Here is a 19,687-nt window from a genome sequence, read left to right as displayed (position 1 = left end):
CCCTCCTCTGGCAGCTCCAGGGCCTGGCCACTGGCTGGCCTCCCGCCTGTACCCCAGCGCCTGGCCCTCCGCGGCCCCGTGCGCGCAGGACCAGCGGGAGGAAGGGGAGGAGGAGGGGCAGGGGCGGGAGGAGCGGGCCGGGCTCGGGGCCCCTGCGGGCGGGGCGGCGCCCCCGGACCCCGGCGGCCCGCAGCTCCGGGCGCTCGCTGGGCGGGCGCGGGGCCGGCCGGCAGGTGGCGGTGCGCCCTCGGCTGCGCGCGGGCGGCGGGGAGCGGCGAGTCCCTCCTCCCGCGCCCTCCCCGCCCCGCTCCTTTCTCTGCTTCTCGCTCGCGCTCCCCCGCGCCCTCGGCTCTCGCGGCAGCGGTCTCCCTCGTCCGAGCCGCCCCGCCGCCACCCCTCTGCGCCCATGGCTCCCCGGGGGCCCCCGCGCACCCCGAGGGGCCCCGGCCCGGCCGCCGGAGCTCCAAGACCCGAGGCGCCGCCGCCGCTGCCGCGCTCCCCGCGCTCCCGGCCGCTCCTGCTGCTGCTGCTGCTGCTGCCGCTGCCGCCGGCCGCCTGCGGGGCGGCGGGGCGCTCCCCCGAGCCCGGGCGCCGGGGTCCCCCCGTCCAGCTGACCCGGTCCCCGCCGAGCCCTCTCGCGGGGCGAGCCCTGCCCGGTGGCGGCGAAGACGGGCAGGAGCGCGGCGACCCGCGTCCCGCTCCCGGTCCCGGTCCCGGCGAGGACCGAGCCCCCGCCGCGGGCCAGGGGCGCTGGGTGCGGGCGGCGCCGGGAACCGGAGCGACTTCGCGGGCGCAAGTCTCGCTCACCAGCTCGTCGTTCGTGCTCAAGGGAGACGCGACGCACAACCAGGCGATGGTGCACTGGACGGGCGAGAACAGCAGCGTAAGTGACCTCTGCGCGCCCGGGGTCCCCGCCCCGACACCTTGGAGCCCCCCACTTCCGGGCCGCCCGGCGGTCACCTGGGCGTTCCTGCTACTTGGGGACGCGATCCGAGGCCCCCCTGCTGGCCTCCGGCCACGGGTTACTTGGGGAGGGGGGCGCATTGCCGCAGATTCCTGGGACCCGGGGCCCCCGCGGGGCGCCCCCGGGCCCGTAGGGTATCCCCCAACTCGGTGTTGCGCCTCCGTTGCCGTCAGCCTCCACCTCCCCGCTCAGCGGCGCGTTCTGGGATTTGGCTCCAGCACCTCCTCCGCCTGGTCAGCCTGGGACCTGCTCAGGGCACTCTGCGGGCTCCGGGCTTTCCTGGTCAGCTTGGCGCCCTAGTCTGGGGCCACCCCTCCCCCCGGTTACCCTCGTGTGACCCGCAGCTACCCTGAGGTCTGGCTGTGGGATGCATTTGGATGCCCAGGGACCTCGGTACCCACTGAGCTGGTGCCCCCCTTACTCTGTACCTGCGTCTGCAAACTCCCCTCCACCCCGCCCCCGCTGTGGGCCCTGCCACGGTGGCCCCCTCCCTCTGGAAGTTCAGACACCCCTTCACTCCTTCCCCACGGCCACTCCTGCTGGGGTCCCCTGTGCCTCCCCCACCAGCGCAGAGGTTCCCCATCCTTTTTGGAGTTGCGCCTCAGGACTTGGGGATCCCCTTGTTTTCTTCCCTCCCCCCTGGGAAGCTGATGGTCATTCTGGAGTCCCCTCCAGGCAGCCCTGGGGGTCATTACAGCTTGAAGAGGAGGGTGGTGCCGGGAGGTGACAGCTGTTTGCGTGTGTGCATGTGCATGTGTGTGTGCATGTGCATGCGTGTTCATGTGTGTGTGTGTGCATGTGCACGTGTGTTTGTGTATGGCTGGTTGTATGGGGAGGGGACGTGGCAATCTCTGCCCACTGCTGTTCACGGGGTCTCCCCAGTGGCTGACTCCCAACTCTCATCCTTGACCACTGCTCCCCAAAGTTCTGAGGAGGCTGCCCAGGGTGGGACCCCTGCATGCTCTCGGGGGGGCACCTGCCTGGGTGTTTCTCTCTCCAGGAAAGGGCTCTAACCCCAGTTACGTGGCACTTCCCCCTCCCCCTTGGTGAGGGCTCTGCTGGGGGCAGCGGATGAGCATGTTGGGGGCACCTGATGGGCCTGGCTGCTCGAGGGCTGGGCTCTGCCCACCCCCCCTTCCGCCACCTGCCAGGGCTGCCTGCGGGGACCCCCAGTCTCTGAGGTTTGACTAGAACCCCTGGGAGGGGTTGCGGAGCTGACTTCCTGGGTCCACCGGGCAGCAGGGATAGCGGGTTTCTTAGGGGGTGCTTCACGGAGGGGAGCAGGCACCCCCTCCCCACCTGCATCTTGAGAGGAGTCACCTGCCGGCTGTGCAGTGGGGCCCAGCCCTTCGCTCCCCCAGGGCTGGAGGACCAGCCGTGCTGCGTGCTGGGCTGTAATTTCCCGAGTGAGAGGTAACCAGGCCAGTGACTCAAAAGGACAAATAGACCTGGAGGCCATGCTGTGGGGCCAGACGCTCAGCCAACCCCCCCCCCCCCAGTGTGGGCCCAGCGGCTTCCTGCAGTCCCTTCGTCACTTTAGCTTCGTGAAGGGAAGGGGGGTGAAAGAGGGAAGAGAGAGAGACACGGAGGGGTGCAGACCCAGCCCCGCGGTGGGCCCAGTGCCTCAGGACTCCCCGTCACCTAGCGCCCCCCCGCCCCCCTCCCCCAGCCCTGCCCATTCTGAGCGGGAGCCTGAGGCTGGTGGCTTCCCTGGAGAGAGTGAGGAGGGGCTGGGACCAGTGGGCTGGGGTACAGGGGTACTGGGAAGTTCCCTGAAGGGCAGGCCATCTGTGGCTCCGGGAGAAGTGATGCTGTGAGTCTCAGCTGGGGACAGCAGGGCCGGGAGCTGGAACCGGCGTGTGCAACCATTTTCCTAACCATTGTTTCTCCGTGTTTCCTGGCCCACGATGCCCTCTCCCCCCTTCTCCGCCGCAGCCACTGGCCTAAGGCCTGGGCTCCCCACTTGGTGCCACCTCGCTTGAAAGCACCGGCGCCCAAAGCTACAACCCGCAGGACACGCACTTGAGGCCAGTTTGCTGAGCAGAATCTCCTAAATGTTCTGTCCCCGCTTGGTCCAGGGAAGCTCGCTCCGCAGACGGCTCCCGGACCCGGGACGGGGTTTGCCTGACCACGTCCGTCCTTTTCCAAAATGTTAAAAGGCATTTGGTGGGAGGGATAGACTTTCTCAGATGGTGCTTAGAGCACCCGCCAAGGGGGCCCGGAAAGGCCCGCGAGGCTGCAGCGGGAACCCGTGCGCTTCCCTCCAAGGCAGCGCCCCCTCCGGGAGGCGTGGGAGGGACTCGCTGGGAAGCGGCCGCTGCCTTTGTGCCCGCCTTTAGCTGTAGGAACAGAGTGTTACTGTGAAATGGATGTTTCATGGAAGCCGCCAGCGTGGCCTTTGATGGATGGAGTGGCTGGTGCAGGGCTCCGGGGCTGTGTCCTGAGCTGCCCTGGGGCAGAGAGGTGATGGAAGGTGGAGAGAGTGCTGGTCTCTGCCTCTGGGGTCCTGGCCTCCAGCTACCCCAGTGAGACTGCTGGGCCCGTCCCAGTTTAACTGTTTCTGGGAAATCACGTCTTCTTATGCTTATTTTATTATTTATTTATTTACTTATTTTTAAATACTTTTTATTGATTTCAGAGAGGAAGGGAGAGGGAGAGAGAGTCACTGATCGGCTGCCTCCTGCACGCTCCCCACTGGGGATCGAGCCCGCAACCCGTGCATGTGCCCTGACCGGGAATCGAAGCCGGGACCCTTCAGTCTGCTGGCCGACGCTCTATCTATCTGCCGACCCACACCGGCCAGGGCTGTTATGCTTATTTTAAATACAGCTCACCTGCGGGCATCCCCTGAGGGCACTAGAGCTTTGATGGACTTGAAAGTGAGCTTGCAGCCGTGCAGCCAGGCCCATGGCTCGTCTTTGTGGCTGCTCATCGGGAGACCAGCCTCCCCCCACCTCACTGCCCGCATCTGCTCGGCGCTGCGTCCACAGGGCTGGGAGGTCGAGGGGGCTGTGAGCAGAGATGGTTCCGAGCTGGTTACCCGAGGTCTCTTCTCCGGGGTCTGGGGAACCCGGAGAGCCAGAGCGCCGATCGGGAGCACAGAGCCCTGAAGGTGAGCAGGGGCATGACGGCTGCCGGTGACCAGCCCTGAGGGCCACCAACACCAGGTGCCATAGCCCGTGGGCTACAGCAGAAGTGCACCCCCCACCCCCGCCCAGAGGCTGGGATCCGGGACCAGGTGCCGGGGGCGGCTCCTCCCGAGGCCTCTCCTTGGCGTGCAGACGGCCGTCTCCTCCCTGTGTCCTCACGGGTCGTCCCTGTGTGTCCGTGTCCTCATCGCCTTTACTAATAAGGACACCAGTCCTGTTGGACCAGGGCCCGTCGCTATGACCTCACGTTGCCTCAGTTCTGTCTCTGAACAGCCCCATTCTGAGGCCTGGGGTTAGGACTGAGCGTATGGTTATCATGGGGGCACCGCTGGCCCATAGCAGAGGGGAGGCGGCTCAGTTACCTCCGCACCCCTGAGCTTAGCACGTGGAGCTCAGAGGGGTCCGGTGGGGAGGAGGGTGGCCACGGACAGCCAGGACCCTCGAGTTGACGGCAGCTCCTACTGGCTGAACCTGCGGCTGGAGTGAGGGTGGAGGCGCGGGTGGTGGTGATTGGCGCTTAATGAAGCTCCAGGGCTGCGGCCTGGGTGTGGGCACCGAGGCCCAGAGAGGCGAGGAGGCATCTGCCCAGGACCCCGGCTGGCGAGGGCGGGGTCGTGGAGCAAGACCTGTGGATGCTCAGAGAGGGGGTGATGCCTGGGCCGGGCTGGGGGGTGCGGAGGGAGAGAAGAGAGGGCCCGAGTCTGCGGTGAGGACAGGACAGGTGAGAAGAGGCCTCAAGCTAGCCCTCAAACCAACTGCTTTCTAGAGGGCGTGAGGTGCTGGGGATACAGTGAGAGCAAAGCCCCTGTCCTGGTGAGACACTGGGTCTAGACCAGTGTTTCTCAACCTGTGGGTCGCGACCCCTTTGGCGGTCAAACGACCCTTTCACAGGGGTCGCCTGAGACCGTCCTGCATATCAGATATTCACATTACGATTCATAACAGTAGCAACATTACAGTGATGAAGTAGCAACGAAAATAATTTTATGGTTGGGTCACAACATGAGGAACTGTATTTAAAGGGCCACTGGTCTAGAAAGACTATCCGGCCCCCTGAGATTCTGCACCAGGGAAGTCAGGGAGGACTTCCTGGAGGAGGTGACGACCCATGGTAGAGTCGGCTGAGCAGGAGGTGGGGTGGTGAGAGGACGAAGGCCGAGGGGGAGGGAGAACCTGCAGCACTCTGGGCAGAGAAAGGACACCGCCATCCATCAGGAAGCCTGGCTTGGAGGCGTGAAGACAGCCCCGTTAATAAAGTTCTTGCCCACATTGCACAAATCTCCCTTTACTTTAATAAAGCGCCTGTTTAATTTGTGGCTGCGCGAGGGCTCCTGGGAGTGTTTTAAAGAGGCCATGAATTAGCACCGTTCTCCCGCGCGCCCCTTCGGGGTGGAGTGCGGCCGGCGCACGGCCCTTCGAAAGCACGGCCGTTATTTAAATTTTACTTTATTATAATTTGTCAGCCTCCGCGGAGCCTCCTGAGGCTGACGTCAGGGCGTGAAGCGGGGGAGCCACGGAGTGAGCTGGGTAGGGCCGAGCGCCCCTGTGCCTGCTCCGTGTGGCCGTCTCCTCTCTCAGCCTCCAGAGAGCCAGTTACTCATAGATCCTGACAAGCGCCTGTTTCGCCCTCCCCTCCCAGTCCCGGGCCGCATGGGAGCATCATGGAGTGCGAGGGGCGCTGGTGACCTGAGGAGCCGTCCAGGGCCACCGCCCCCGGGTGTGGCACCCTGGCTCTGCCCTGGGGACAGCGGGGCCTCCCTTTCTTACATTCAGGATCCGGCCTGCTCTGGCTGCAGGGGGCGGGGGGGGGGGGCCCTTTGAAAGCCTCCTGTGGGTGTGAACTTGGCTTCCGTCGTGAATGTGAACCGCCCCAGGGCTTGTAAACTGCGGACTCGCGCGTACACACACACACACACACACACACACACACACACACACACACACTCCTGGCCAGACGGTGGCTGCGAGCGGGTAGCCCGCCAGGGGCAGCAGGAGCATTGCCTCTGGTTAAGCCGCGGTCGGGGCACCTCCCAGAGCACAGGGCATGCTCTCCCTCTGTGTCCCTCTGAGCCCCGTTTGCCATTTTAGAAATTTCATGGGGCCCTTGCATGTGAGCGCTCACCGGAGAGCTGAGAAAATGTCAGCTCCGATGTTCTTTTGAGGTCAGAGAAGTGCCCTCTGTTTTGCATTTCCGTGGCAGCCGGCTCCTGTGTTTGCACAGAAAATGACAATCACTTAATTAGTTCCTTCTCACACCAGCTTGAAGATCTCAAAGTAACAGCACTCTCCTTCCTCAGTCATTTTCATGCAGAAGCAGATAATTTCTTGCAACGCGCTGCTTGCCCGGCTCCGGCAGGGCCCAAGCAGGGCCCAGCTCCCAAGGCCACTGTCGGGGTGGGGGTGGGGGGTCCGGGGGCGGGGGCGGCGCTGTTCGCATCCGTTTCAACTCAGAGGGTGTTGGTGAGGCCTGCGCCTGCGTGTTTCTGAAGCGTCCGTCGCAGCGATAGCATCTCCCAGGCTTGGCTGGAGGTGGCATTTGCCAGGGTCCCCTCGAGGCTCCTGCCTCTGGCGCCACTTTCTCTCACAATAGCAGGTCTCGGCATTTCCACGCGTGGTGCCCCGACCCCGGCGGTAGCCACGGGGCCGTTCACGCGCCCCCTGCTGAGCACGCACGTCACTCTCACCCCAGTCAGCTCTGGAAACAGCCCTGCAAAGTGGAGGCGGCTCTTGTCTTCCCAGACGGGCACGTTCCTGCGCCCGGGGCCGCCTGAGCCACGCCGAGGGCCCGCGTCGTGCTGCGAGTTCCCGCACTCTGAGCCCAGCGCGTGTTTTGTAGCGCAAGAGATTTTTTTATACCTTTTTTTTTTTTAGAATATATTTTTTATTGATCTCAGAGAGGAAGGGAGAGGGAGAGAGAAACATCAGTGATGAGAATCATTGATCGGCTGCCTCCTGCACGCCCCACACGGTTGGAGCCCACAACCTGGGCCTGTGCCCTGACGGGGAATTGGACCGGGACCTCCTGGTTCATAGGTCAGCGCTCAACCACTGGGCCCCGCTGGCCGGGTTTATACTTCTTCTTTATTGTTCTTAATTGTGGGAAAACACCAATAACGTGAGTTTCCATCGTTAGGTGCCCAGGTCAGGCGCATTAGGCACATTCACACTGTCGCGCAGCTGTGACCACCACAATCTCCAGAGCTTCCCGTCGTCCCAAACTGACACTCTGTCCCCATCACACACTCACTCGCATCCGTCCAACCCCCCCTCCCCCGCACCCACCGTCTACTTTCCGTCTTTACGAAGGTGACTCCTCTAGGGCCCGCACATCAGTGGGCCTCCAGGGTCTGTCCCGTTGCGTCAGCTTATCTCACTGAGCGGAGTGTCCTCAGGGTTCGTCCCAGCTGTGGCACGTGCCAGATGTCCTTCGGGGGGACCAGATGTTTGCTGTCCGTCCATCCCTCCGTCCGTGGCCACGTGGCTGCCCCGCCCCTCGGCGTTGTGAGATGCTGCGAAGCCTCGATGCCCAAACACCGGCCAGGTCCCTGCACTCCGCCCTGTGGGCTGTGCCGGAAGCAGGTTGCTGGGCCTGTGACTGCGGCCTGTGTTCATTTTCTGATGGAGCCCGAGGTCTTAGCCACGCAGAACTCACTGTGTCTGCCTTGAGCTTCGCCGCTTGCCGGTGAGCTGCAGGGTTGCCACCCCCAAAGAAACCCACCGCCGTGGGCTCGGAGGAGGAAGATCCAGGCGTGAAAGGTGGTGCTGGCCCCGCGGGGTGGCTCAGCGGTTGAGCGTTGACCCAGAACCAAGAGGTCACCGGTGCGCTTCCCAGTCAGGACAGGCACATGGCTGGGATGGGGGCTCGATCCCCAGCAGGGGTGCGTGTAGGAGGCAGCCGATCCAGGATGTTTCTCTCTCATCGAAGTTTCTGTCTCTCTATTCCTCTCCCTTCCTCTCTCTCTTAAAACCAATAAAAACGTTAAAAGAAAAAGGTGGTCTCCCACCTACCGAGGGGCAGTGTGAGACCGGACGAGGGAGCCACTTCTGTTTCTGTTTTCTTCTAACGCCTGGATTCTGCCGCGTGTGACCCCAGGGAGGGGCTGTCGTTCGGAGCCCAGGAGGCCGGGAACCAGAAACAGGCGGGCGGGTCGGGCGCCTGGCGGTCGGGAGCCTGGCCGGTCAGTCGGGAGCCTCTCCGGTCAGTCGGGAGCCTCGCCGGTCAGTCGGGAGCCTGGCCGGTCAGTCGGGAGCCTCTCCGGTCAGTCGGGAGCCTGGCCGGTCAGTTGGGAGCCCGGAGGTCAGTCGGGAGCCCGGCGGTCAGTCGGGAGCCTGGAGGTCAGTCGGGAGCCTGGCCGGTCAGTTGGGAGCCTGGAGGTCAGTCGGGAGCCTGGCCGGTCATTGGGAGCCTGGCCGGTCAGTTGGGAGCTGGCCCAGGTGGAGCAGGAGGAAGCCCCCCCCAAGCCCTGCCTTCCCTGAGGTGGGCAGTTTGCCTTTCAAGTCCAAGCACTTGGCCTCCTGCTGCTCTTGGGCACCTCCCCCATCGGCTGCCCGCTGACCGGGTGAGCCGTTGTTCTCACTACGCGGTCCTGCTCTCCGCGGTCTGTTCACTCAGAACCATCTAAGCCATCGGAGCCTCGTTCGGACTCGTCCTCTGGCCGTTGGGTGGGTGGGCTCCCGGTGTTGACTTGGTTCCTGTGTCGGTCGGTTCTTTGTCTGTGATGCGAGGTGGGCCCGGCTCCAAGGACCCCAGCCTGGCACAGGGGTCCTGCTCTCGGTGCCACAGAGCCCCCCCCCGCCCCCCCAAGGCTGGAGAAGCCCACGGGTCTTCGTCAGGATGCAGCTTTCATAATAAGCATAAGATAAAATGCATAGGATGACAGGGCAGCCAGGCCTGTGGCAGTGAAGTTACCAGGTTTTAAGAGGAATTTCTTTACTGACGCGCCGGGAGCCAGCAGCAGGCGGAGTCACGTGGGTAGAAATAATGGTAACGCCAGTGGCTGTGGCCGTGGACAGGAGGGGAGACAGAGAGACCCGTGGGGATGGTTTCTCTTTCCCGACACCCCAGCCCCCCATGTCCTGGCTCCCTGAGCACCTCCGTGGTCCCCAAGGCCTCTGAGGGTGTGGAGTCCAGGAGGGTGGGGTGTTTGTCTGGTCTCTGCTGGCCCCAAGCCTGGTGCTTAGCAGGTGCCCAGTAAACGTATCAGGGGAGTCCAGTGGGAGGGGATCCTGGTCCTGCGGGGCTGGGGGAGCTCAGAGGCCCCGCCCACTTCCTTTCCTGCCAGGACGTTGGAAGACCCAGGTGGGACGGTAGGGGTAGGTCACCAGACGGTGGGTGCCGGCTGGGGCTCCCTGTGCCACTGCCTGCTGTTCGGAGCCCTAATTATCCCGCCCACCCGCCAAAGAGACGGACGGCGAGGTCTGCTTCCCACCCATCGCGAGGCTGCCCTCGGTTCAGACGCTGGGGACCCACGGTGATGCCCGGGCAGCCAGGCCTCGGTGTCCCCGCTCCCCTCTCGCAGCCAGGCCTCTGCGGGGGGGGGGGGGGGGGGGGGGAGCGGGGGCGGGGGGGGGGTGCCTTCGAGGGCGCCGGGGCGCTCAGCGGTGAGAAACACGTTTCAAGGTGACGCAGAGGCTTTTAAAATGCAGCCCTGGCCCGAGCCTCACTTATAAAAACAAAACACACGGTTCTGCTGAGCTTTCCCACAAAGATAACCACGCTGAGGGCTGAGCACGGAGAGCAGGGCGGGCGGGGTCCGGGGGGCGGCGCTCACTCTGTTCCTCCTCCCAGGGGAGTCGCAGGTCTGAAGCCCCCCCCCCCCCCCCCCGGGGAGCCCCGAACGTGGCCTTGCCTGTCACCTTGGCTCTGTGTGGCGAATGTCTTCACAGTCACATCAGCGTTTCCTTTGGGTGATATGACTGGAGCCGTGCTCTGGAGGCGGTGGCTGGGGGGTTGCAGCCTGCCCTCACCCCGGCACCCCCACGCTCCCTCCCGGGGCCTGGGCTGAGCGCCCGGTCGGGGCCCCGCTCGCGCCCTGGGGTGCTGTGTCCACCTGGCGAGAGGGCCCGGCTCCTGGAGGTGGGGGGATTCCGCTGGGCTGCTCGCAGGCCCTGCCCCTGCCCGCCCGGTCAGGGTGGAGCCAGGGAAGGTGTGGCCCCGGCGAGCTCAGCCTGTCCCCCAGGCTCTCAAACTCAGGAATTGGGGGGTGGGGGCAGCTTCTCAGTCGGGAAGACTGCAGTCCCTGCCGGTCAGAAGTTGCTTTTCTTTCTTTTTTTCTTAAATACACTTTTATTTATTTCAGAGAGGAAGGGAGGGAGAGAGAGAAGCATCAATGATGAGAGAATCATCCATCAGCTGCCTCCTGCACGCCCCACACCAGGGACTGAGCCTGCAACCCGGGCCTGTGCCCTGACCGGGAATTGAACTGTGACCTCCTGGTTCCTAGGTCGGTGCTCAGCCACGGAGCCACGCCGGCCGGGCCGGGCCCCTGGCTGACACGCAGGCACCATCCGTGAGTGTGGGAACGTCTCCAGGCCGCTGTTTCCTGCTCCTGGGCGCCCGGTGGTTTCAGGGAGGACCGGGTGCCAGGTGCCCCTCACCCGCGAGCCCCGGAGCTCATGACGCCCGCGGGGCTGGGCCCAGGCTTGTTGGCCCCCAGGACGGTTCAGAGAGGGTGTGGAGTGGGCGTCTGTTCCTTCTGCAGCAGATTCCCTCCCGGGATCCTGGGCGGGACCCTCCACCAGCTGGGAGGGGTGACGGGTCGGGCAGGCGGGGTGGGGGGAGCCAGGGTTCTCGTGAGCTGGTGGTCAGGGAGGGCGTCCCAGAGGGGCAGGCATTTTCCCCAAGTCGGGGACCTTAGTAGGTGCTGCGTAGGGCTGCCGTGGGGCGCTCAGGGAGAGGACCCAGGCTGGCCCGCAGTCCTCGGTGCTCATACCCTGGTCCTCGGTGCTCACCCCCCGGGTCCTCGGTGCTCACCCCCCGGGTCCTCGGTGCTCACCCCTCAGGACCTCGGTGCTCACACGCATGTCCTCCGTGCTCACCCCCCGGGTCCTCGGTGCTCACCCCCTGGGTCCTTGGTGCTCACCCCCGGGTCCTCGGTGCTCACCCCCCGGGTCCTCGGTGCTCACCCCCCAGGTCCTCGGTGCTCACTCCCCAGGTCCTCGGTGCTCACCCCCAGGACCTCGGTGCTCACCCCCTGGGTCCTCGGTGCTCACCCCCCGGGTCCTCGGTGCTCACCCCTCAGGACCTCGGTGCTCACACGCATGTCCTCCGTGCTCACCCCCCGGGTCCTCGGTGCTCACCCCCTGGGTCCTTGGTGCTCACCCCCGGGTCCTCGGTGCTCACCCCCCGGGTCCTCGGTGCTCACTCCCCAGGTCCTCGGTGCTCACCCCCAGGACCTCGGTGCTCACCCCCTGGGTCCTCGGTGCTCACCCCCTGGGTCCTCGGTGCTCATACCCCAGGACCTCGGTGCTCACCCCCTGGGTCCTCGGTGCTCACCGCCCCCCCCCGGGTCCTCAGTGCTCACCCCCCCGGTCCTCAGTGCTCACCCCCCCCGGGTCCTCAGTGCTCAGCCCCCCGGTCCTCAGTGCTCACCCCCCCCCCCCGGGTCCTCAGTGCTCACCCCCCCCCCGGGTCCTCAGTGCTCACCCCCCCCCCCCCGGGTCCTCGGTGCTCACCACCCCCCGGGTCCTCGGTGTTCACCGCCCCCTGGGTCCTCGGTGCTCACCCCCCGGGTCCTCAGTGCTCACCCCCATGTCCTCCGCGCTCACCCCCAGGCCCTCTTTGTCTGGGACCCACGTGCTGCCCTGAGCCCGATGGTGGCTCTGCTGCTCACGGTGGCCTGCCTTCTCCCAGTCAAGTCCTCTCCTGTAAAGTAGGGTACCCAGTGCCCACCTCATCACACTGTCCTGGCTGTAGGTGACACGATGCATTAAATGCCAGTCACCGAGCCTGGCACCAGTGGGTATCACTCCTCTTATCCCTGGAAAGGGGCCCCAGGGCCCGCCACCTGCCCACCACCATCCTCAGGAGAGAGGGGCTTTCTGGGGAGCAGAGGTGGGGGCTCAGCCAGCTGCCAACCCCCGGTGCCCACAGGCCCCTCTTGCTCCTGCTGCTCCTTGCAATGCCCGAAGTATGGGGCCGGCTGGGTCAGGCCAGACTCACCTGTGCAAGAAACCCCACGCCTGCCCTTTTCTCCAAGCCCCTCAATCTGACTGAGCCCCCGGCCAACCGCAGGAGCAAAACTGCTGAGCCTCCTCCTGGAGAAGCTGGGGGCAGCCCCCAGAGCCGCGGCCACGGCGGCGGGAGGGGAGGGAGGGCAGGCCTGTGGCGCGCTTGGTGTCTGGGGACAGGAGGACGCCCCTAGAAGGGGGATGCCCAGGCGGAGCCAGACCAGCACGGTCCCTTCCCTGACATTGGTTATGGCGCCTTTTTAACGACACGGATTGTCCACTGAGTCCACCGAGCAGGTGTGCATTGGCCAGGCCACGGGAGGGAAGCGGTGTGATGGGCGGAGGGGCGTGGCCGAGACTGTCCCTGGTCCTGACCCCCTGTCACTCTCGCTGCCCCTGGAGGATGGGGGCAGAGTTTGCACAGCGGTGCGCGGGGCACGCCAGCCTCCGAGGCGGCTTCTGCAAGTTCCACCACCATCCCGCTCAGCCGCCGCCTGCCCCTGTGGCCGCGGCTGCCTCTGCGGGGGCCGGTGTGGTCCGGTCCCCGTGCCCCCTGGAAGCGCGGGAGGAGACCGGCGGGTGCAGCTGGGTGGTGATAGGCCATGGGGTGACGTGCAGGGGAGGTGGGCGCCACCGCAGCGAGGCAGGGCCTTTTCTGGGGCACCCCGGGTCTTCATGCCCTGGCCACAGACCGGGGGCCCGGCTGGGCAGGGATGGGACAGCCTATCAGATGGTGACGTGGACGAGGGGTCAGGGGAGTGTGGTGTGACTGTTGGGGGGTCCTGGCCGGGGACGGGGCTCTCTGCGTTCTCCTTCATTCAGCCATGAAGTGAGTCTTTAACTCTTATTTTATTTATTTATTTATTTTGAGTCTTTAACTTTTAAAAAATATTTTTATTGATTTCAGGGAGGAAGGGAGAGGGAGAGAGAATCATTGATCGGCCACTCCTGCATGCCCCCTACTGGGGATCGAGCCCGCAACCTGGGCATGTGCCCTGACCTGGAATTGAACCGCGATCTCCTGGTTCATAGGTCGGTGCTCAGCCACTGAGCCACACTGGCCGGGCGGTGAATGGAGTCTCCCGCGCAGCCCTGGCTGGCAGCTCCCGGAGCGGCTCCCGGTGGTTTATCTCTCTGACCCTGAGCCTCGAGGTCGTGCAGGGAGCCCTGGGGGTGGGCTCCCTCTGCCAGGACGCCGTGTTGTTTTGGTGCCTCCGCCTCCAGCCCCAGCCTGGCCGTCTGGCAGGACTCGCGGGAGCAGGTGAGTCACAGACGGGCCTCTTCTTGTCTCCCGGGCGGGGAGCCAGCCTCTGCTCACAGCCCCTCTGCCAGGGGACAGCTGTCGGGGAGACGGCTCCTTCCGCACGCCACGCAGGCACTGCTGTGTGAGTGCATCTCCGGGGGAAGTCCCGCCAGAGACTCACAGGGTCTCTGAGTTCCTAGGGTGCTTCTCGGCCCCCCCACCACCCCCCTGCCCCCCTGGGATTCCCTCCAGCGACGGGAGGCTCACCCCTTCCCAGACGGCACATTCCAGGGTGTCTGGTCGCTGCGGAGAATGACGAGGGCAGCAGGGAGTGGCGTTTCCGGAAAGAAGACGGTGCTGCAGCCAGTGCCCAGGGAGGGGCCGCCGGGATGGACGGGGAGGAGGCCCGTCTTTGCGGGTGGGGTGTCTGGGCTGCGAGTCTGTTCCGCTCATGAACCTCCTGGAGGTTGGGGTGGTGCCGAGGACTGCAGGGGAGTCGGGGGCGTGTTGCTCCGTCCGATGGCAGACACTGGCAAGCAGGGCAGAGGAGAGGTTGCTTGCCAGGTCTGTGTGCAAGGTGAGCTCTGCCCCAGCCCGGGGCTGGTCCACCCGACGGGGCATCTGCACTGCAGCCCTTCCCCGGGGCCACGCCTCCTGTCGTGGCTCCCGTGGCGGCTGGAGACCACACAGGTGCATCTCTTACAGCTCTGGGGGTCGGGGGCCCCACGTCGGTGTCGCTGGCTAAGCAGAGTGGGGGTGGGGCAGGGCTGCAGCCTCTGGAGGCTCAAGTGGGGGGCGGGGGAGGGTCTGTCTCCTTTTCAGCTTCTAGGGGCGCCTGCATTCCTTGGCTCTCGCTGCATCGCCCCGAGCTCTGCTCCACCGTCACAGGGCCTTCCCTGCTGGGGGGTCCCTTCAAGGTGATACGTGCTCGGGCTCCTGGCACTGGGACGTGGGCATCTTTGGGGGCAGTTGTCACCCGCTGCCAGCCTCGCCTCTCACCAGCCCCCCCCTAGCCTTGGTACCGCAGCCCTGACCACTGCTCTCGGCCCCTCCCGCCCCTTCTCTCTCTGGTCTGGAACCTTCCGGCGCGGCCTCCTACCCTCCGGCCTCCCTGCTCTTGCTCCCACGTTGACACCCCGCACACGTCTCCCCCGGGACAAGCACACGTAGCCCCTTAGCCTGACGCCGGGCCTTCCGTCCTTCCTGCGTCTCGACCAGCGTGGGGACCCCATGGCACCCACAGCCTTTCCCATGAGCTCCGAGTCTATGCGCTTTTACTGAGGATGAAGGTTTCAGTCCGCCTGGAGGCGAAATTTGGCACAGATATTTATGGAGCATCTGGAATGGGAGGCGGCCCCGGGGTGGGGCCGGGGTGGGTGTGACTGCCAGGTGCCTGCGCCCCGGCCTCTGCCGCCAGGTTACTTACTATTTTGTCGTGTGCGGGTCTGTGTGGGGACACGGGGTAAGTGAAGAAGGAAGGACGCCCCCGAGTAAATGACCGGCAGGCAGAGAAGCCGCGAGGAGGCGAGGAGGGCGGGCGGGAGCCGCAAGGACCTTGGGGGGCCGCGGGGCTCACAGCGCTGCTGGGGTCTCGAATGGATGCCTGCTGTCCTGGGACGGCCATGGTTGAGCGGTTTGGGGGAGGGTTGAGAGCCCGGGAGAAGGGACAGCTGTGCTGAGTGGGGGTCATGGTGACAGGCTCCCAGGCCTGCTCCCCACTGTTAGCTGAGTGACGCCGGCAGGTCACCCCGCCCCCACCCCAGGCCACTTCCTTGGGAGCCTGTGCGGGACCGCCAGGTGGGCCGAGCCGCTGGCCCGGGGCTGGGAGGGCGCCGCCCGGAGCAGAAGTCCATCTGGGAGGCGTGTGAGCCTCGGACTTGGCTGAGACGGGCGGTGGATTAAACAGTTAAACCCAACAAGGAGGGTCTGTGCTGCTGATTGCACTTGGCCTCCGGGTCGGCCGGCCCCTCCCACGCGCTCTGTACGCGGATCCGGAGCCTCCTCTCATGGCCTCAGGAAGGCGCGGTGGCCAGAAAGGAAATGACTTGCAGGTGGGGCCTATTTTTGCAGCGGCGGGGACCCCACTGTTAATTACTGAGAAATCACACGAGGCTTTTTACCCTGAGAAGTTTTTGGGGGGCTCAGCTTTCATAGATACTAACTATGGATATTAGCTTCGCCGCCCCTGCCCCCCGAAATCATTCCCTCCCAGGAGACGAAGGGCGTTTGAAACGCTGCGCCCGCTGAACACAGTGCACATCCTTCCCTCCGCCTCGCTCGGTGCTCGGGAGGGGTCGAGGTGGGGGATTTAGGGCGCTTGAGCCTGTGCTGTCTGTGACCGAAGGCTGGTTCCATCCTGTGCGCATGTGCAAGACTCTGAGGCCAGCGGGGATCTGATGTCGAGGGTCCAGGAAGCAGCCCTTTAATACTGGGGACATGCGTGCTAGGAGGAGCCGCGTCTCTAACCAGATACCCCCGCCCAGGTTCATGGCGGCAGACACACCCTGGGCTCCTGCGCATGCATTCGGGGTAGAACGCCAAGTCCCCCTGCGGCTCATCACCCGGTCCTCCCGCTCCACCCCCCCCCCCCCGCCCCCCGTCCCCCTGCCTCTGCCTTCTGTGCCAGCTCACTCAGCGGCTGGGACCTGCTGGACCCCCACACCCCCCGTCTCAGAGCCTGTGTCCCCCAATTCCTTCTCACTTGGGGGACTCCTCCACAAAGCCTCCCGGCCACCTCCTTAGCTGTGGCCTCCGGTTCTCCACCCCCGCCTCCTGGTTATGCCCTTGATTACATTCTGCTGTTTGCTTCTGGTTGTCTTTTTGCCTGTGATTCTGTGTGTGCGTGTGTGTGTGCGTGTGTGTGTGCGTGTGTGTGTGTGTGTGTGAGAAATGGTGGTGACCCGAAGGCAGGGACATGTCAGACTGCAGGGCCACGTCGAGTTTGAGGTGTCGCGTGTGACTGCCAGGTGCCGAAGTCCCAGAGACCGAGGGTCCTCTAACTTGGCTTTGGCATCTCTGCTGCCGGAGGGGGGGCCCAGGGACCCTGGTGGGACTGGCCGGGGCCCCGGGGGTGGCTAACCTGCCGCCACCTCCGAGAACCGCGTGGTGGGCCAGGGGTTGGGGGGATTGAGGAGTTCCCAGGGCAGACGCCCCGCGTGCAGGCAGGGGCAGCCCGGCCCCAGCGGCCACCCCTCCCAGGCCCCCGTGCCTCTGCGCCCCACTGGCCGTGACACTCCGCGTCCAGGTGAAATAGGGCGCACTTGGCTCCCCGGGCTGAAGCAGCCAGAGGCTTGTGGGGCGGATCTCAGGACTAGTTCCGCCCAAGGTGCTGGTTTAGGACACCAGCCCTCTGGCCGCCCAGCGCGTGGCTCAGTGTTGCGGGAAGTGGGCTGAGGCTGTGGGAGCTGAGGACCGGGTGCCCTGCGGCCAGGTGGTGGCAGCTCTGCTGGGGAGGCCGCCCTGTGGCAGCCGGAGACCGAGGCTGCGGGACGGGAGGTGGAGGGGCCACCCTCTCCGGCTGCTGTTGGGGGTGCAGCACTGGGTCCAGGCCTGTCCACGTCAGCTCAACGTCCTAACCCCCGTCCCAGGTGCTGCAGAGCGGCCGGGGAATCCCTGCGGGAAGGAGCTGGGGGTGAAGGCGCGGCAGAGCCAAAGGGGCGAGGCCCAGGCAGAGCAAGACGTTGCTGCTCCTTCAGGTGACTTTCTGGAAATACCTTAGATTCTCCTGGCCCTGAATTCACAAGATTCAGCAGAAACCCAGACTCAGTGCTCTGGTGGGGGCGCCACCCACACTCACAGGCGGGAGGGGCGCTGTCTGGCTCAGAGCGAGCGGGGGTGGGGGGGGGTGGGGGGTGGGGGGTGGGGGGTGGGGGGGTGGGGGGGGTGGGTTGGGAGGGCTGGGAGGGCCCTGAGCCGAGGCTCGGCCCAGTGCTGGGGGGAGGGAGGGGCCTCCTGGGCTGCGTCCTGGGTGCCGCTCGGGTCCGGGGCGTCTTCCCAGGCGCACGCGTGGCCAGTGCGCAGCGGGGACTGACTTGGGGTGTTTGTGTGAAATTTCCAACGCACTGTTGTAGCGCATCGCACGCTTACAGTCCTTGTGGGTTCCCTCGTTGCTAGAGAACGTAAACGAGTGATTAAGTGACACCCACACAGTTTGGTGTGAAAAAGGGGTGATTTTTCAAAACGAAGGAATGCCCCGCGTTGTCGGAGGGGGAGGGGGCGTTAACAGGCAGGAAGCTGGCGAATAGATCTCGATGACTCCCGCGGGCAGAGGCCTCACCCATCAACCATCTAATCCGAGGACTCGCCTTCCTCCTGAGCTGGCCCCGCCCGGGGTCGACCAGATGTCCCCAAGTTCTCCTGGGCCAGTGTCGCCTTTGCTGATTTTTGCTTCTCCCCGAGTTGCTGACCGATGTCCTCGAGGCGTTTCCCCCAAGTGTTGGAGTGTCTAGTCTCCCGAGGGCACGTGTTATAAAGACAGCGGCCGGACCGCCTCGGGCGCCCTCAGCGTCTGCCTTCGGAGCCAGCTCTGCAGGTCCGGGCGCACACCCCCGGGAGAGCCTGTCCCGTCCCAGGCCCTGTGGCCCGGGGAGTCGCGGGCTCTGTCCCCCTCAGTGCCCTCCCTTTCAAGCTGTCTGAGAGTGTGGTCGGAATTGGGGGCCGGTGAGCATCACCCCACGTCGCCTGCCGCTGAGCGGCCCATCGCTGTGGCGTGACGTCAGGACCGAGGCCTCACCTGGCACCTGCCACGCACCAGGCAGGGTGCAGAGAGATGCCTTGTTGGGGGGGACCGTGCGTGTGCTGGTCCCGCGCTGGGAAGGGGCAGAGACGGGCGTCCTGGCACCCTCTGTGGTCGGGAGCAGCGACTGGGGACAGCTGTAGTCTGCGCTCCTGCACGTGGCGGTGGCCAGTCGGGGGCTGGCGCTGGGCCCTGGAGGCTGCACAGATCCATTCTCTTCATGAGATTTCGGCTGCCGCCTGCACGCCCCCCACTGGGGATCGAGCCTGCAACCCGGGCAAGTGCCCTGACTGGGAATCGAACTGTGACCTGGTTCATAGGTCGATGCTCAACCACTGCGCTCTGCCGAGCGGGCAGGGGCTGTTTTTAAAACCATGGTGAGACATCGGGGCCGTGGCTGGTGAACCCCCAAAGCCACCTCCCAGCCCAGGGGCCCCTGGCTCCTGAATAGGGGTGTGCACTGTGGCAGGCGCCGTGCACCCTATCTCCCCGCCCCAGCCCTGGGGGGTGGCCATCACTCACCTCGTTGGGGCCGAGGCCTGGGGAAGGCTTGTGTCCATGTCCAAGGTCACAAGGCCCCCGGAGCAGAGTCTGCATTGGAACCCGGGGGCATCTGACCCCCAGCCCGGCCGCTCGGCCCCCGCGTGTCCCCCCGGCAGAGGGTCCAGGCAGGTGGGGACAGAGCCGTGCTGGCTGCGGTACATGCCCCATAGCGCGTGGCTGGTGCGTCCTGTTTGCTGAAGGGTTAAATCCTGGTGTGTGTGTGTGTGTGTGTGTGTGGGGGGGGGAGCCCCAGGGGGAATGTTTGGGGATTTATCCCTAACAGGCGGGGGGAGGGCAGGGAGGGTGCAGGCAGGCTCTCTAGGCGCAGACAGCCAGCAGACAGTCAAGATAAGGAAGAGCTGGGCCCGTCCCCCAGGCCCCTAATCCTGGGCCATCTGTCCCCCTCACAGGTGGGGGGTGGGAGGGGCTCTGGTGGGCGGGGCCAGGCCCGCTCTGTCTGTGGGGGCGGGGGGACCACACCTCCCCGTCTTTAGGTCTCCTGATCGCCCAGATCACAGCATCCTCCCCAGGACACGCTCTTGGCCATCAGGGGTCAGGACTCTGGGGCTGAAAGAGCCGGCGAGGCGTGCGCCCGTGGACGGTGGTGGTGCCGTGATGAGCGCCCCCTGTGGGCGGAGGTTGGAGCCGGCACAGCACCTGTCCCTGGGGGAGCTCCTTGGGGCGCTGCCCGGAGCCTGGGCCCGTGGCTGGAGCTGGGACCCCGGAGCCGGTGAGCGAGCGAGCCGGTGTGCGGCCTCCTTGTCCCCCCACAGAACTGGGGGGGGGGGGGGAGTGCGGATTTATCCTTCCCATCGTCTCCCAGCCCCGCAGGGTCCCGGTCCCAAGCTCTTAATTAGCTTCCCTGCCAAGCCTGGCGGTCCGTG

At 65.4% G+C, this 19,687-nt stretch overlaps 1 protein-coding gene across 2 annotated transcripts in view; it reads left to right on the top strand.

Annotated features, from left to right (window-relative positions):
- Window positions 1-265: 265 nt before the first annotated feature.
- Window positions 266-19,687, top strand: part of SORCS2 (sortilin related VPS10 domain containing receptor 2) — a 232,339-nt gene continuing 212,917 nt past the window's right edge. The window contains exon 1 of one of the 2 annotated variants that reach the window (XR_004970897.1): window positions 266-883. Coding sequence is in view for 1 of the 2 variants with exons in the window: in XM_036328153.1 (XP_036184046.1) it covers window positions 407-883 (477 nt within the window). In the remaining variant the exon portion in view is untranslated. The remainder of the gene's footprint in view (window positions 884-19,687) is intronic. The other variant, XM_036328153.1, reaches the window with a different exon arrangement.

This window comes from Myotis myotis, unplaced genomic scaffold, assembly GCF_014108235.1.
Source record: "Myotis myotis isolate mMyoMyo1 unplaced genomic scaffold, mMyoMyo1.p scaffold_m19_p_1, whole genome shotgun sequence".
Taxonomy (NCBI): Eukaryota; Metazoa; Chordata; class Mammalia; order Chiroptera; family Vespertilionidae; genus Myotis; species Myotis myotis.
The sequence above is the reverse complement of the archived record's forward strand: the minus strand, read 5'-3'. Positions and strand labels throughout refer to the sequence as shown.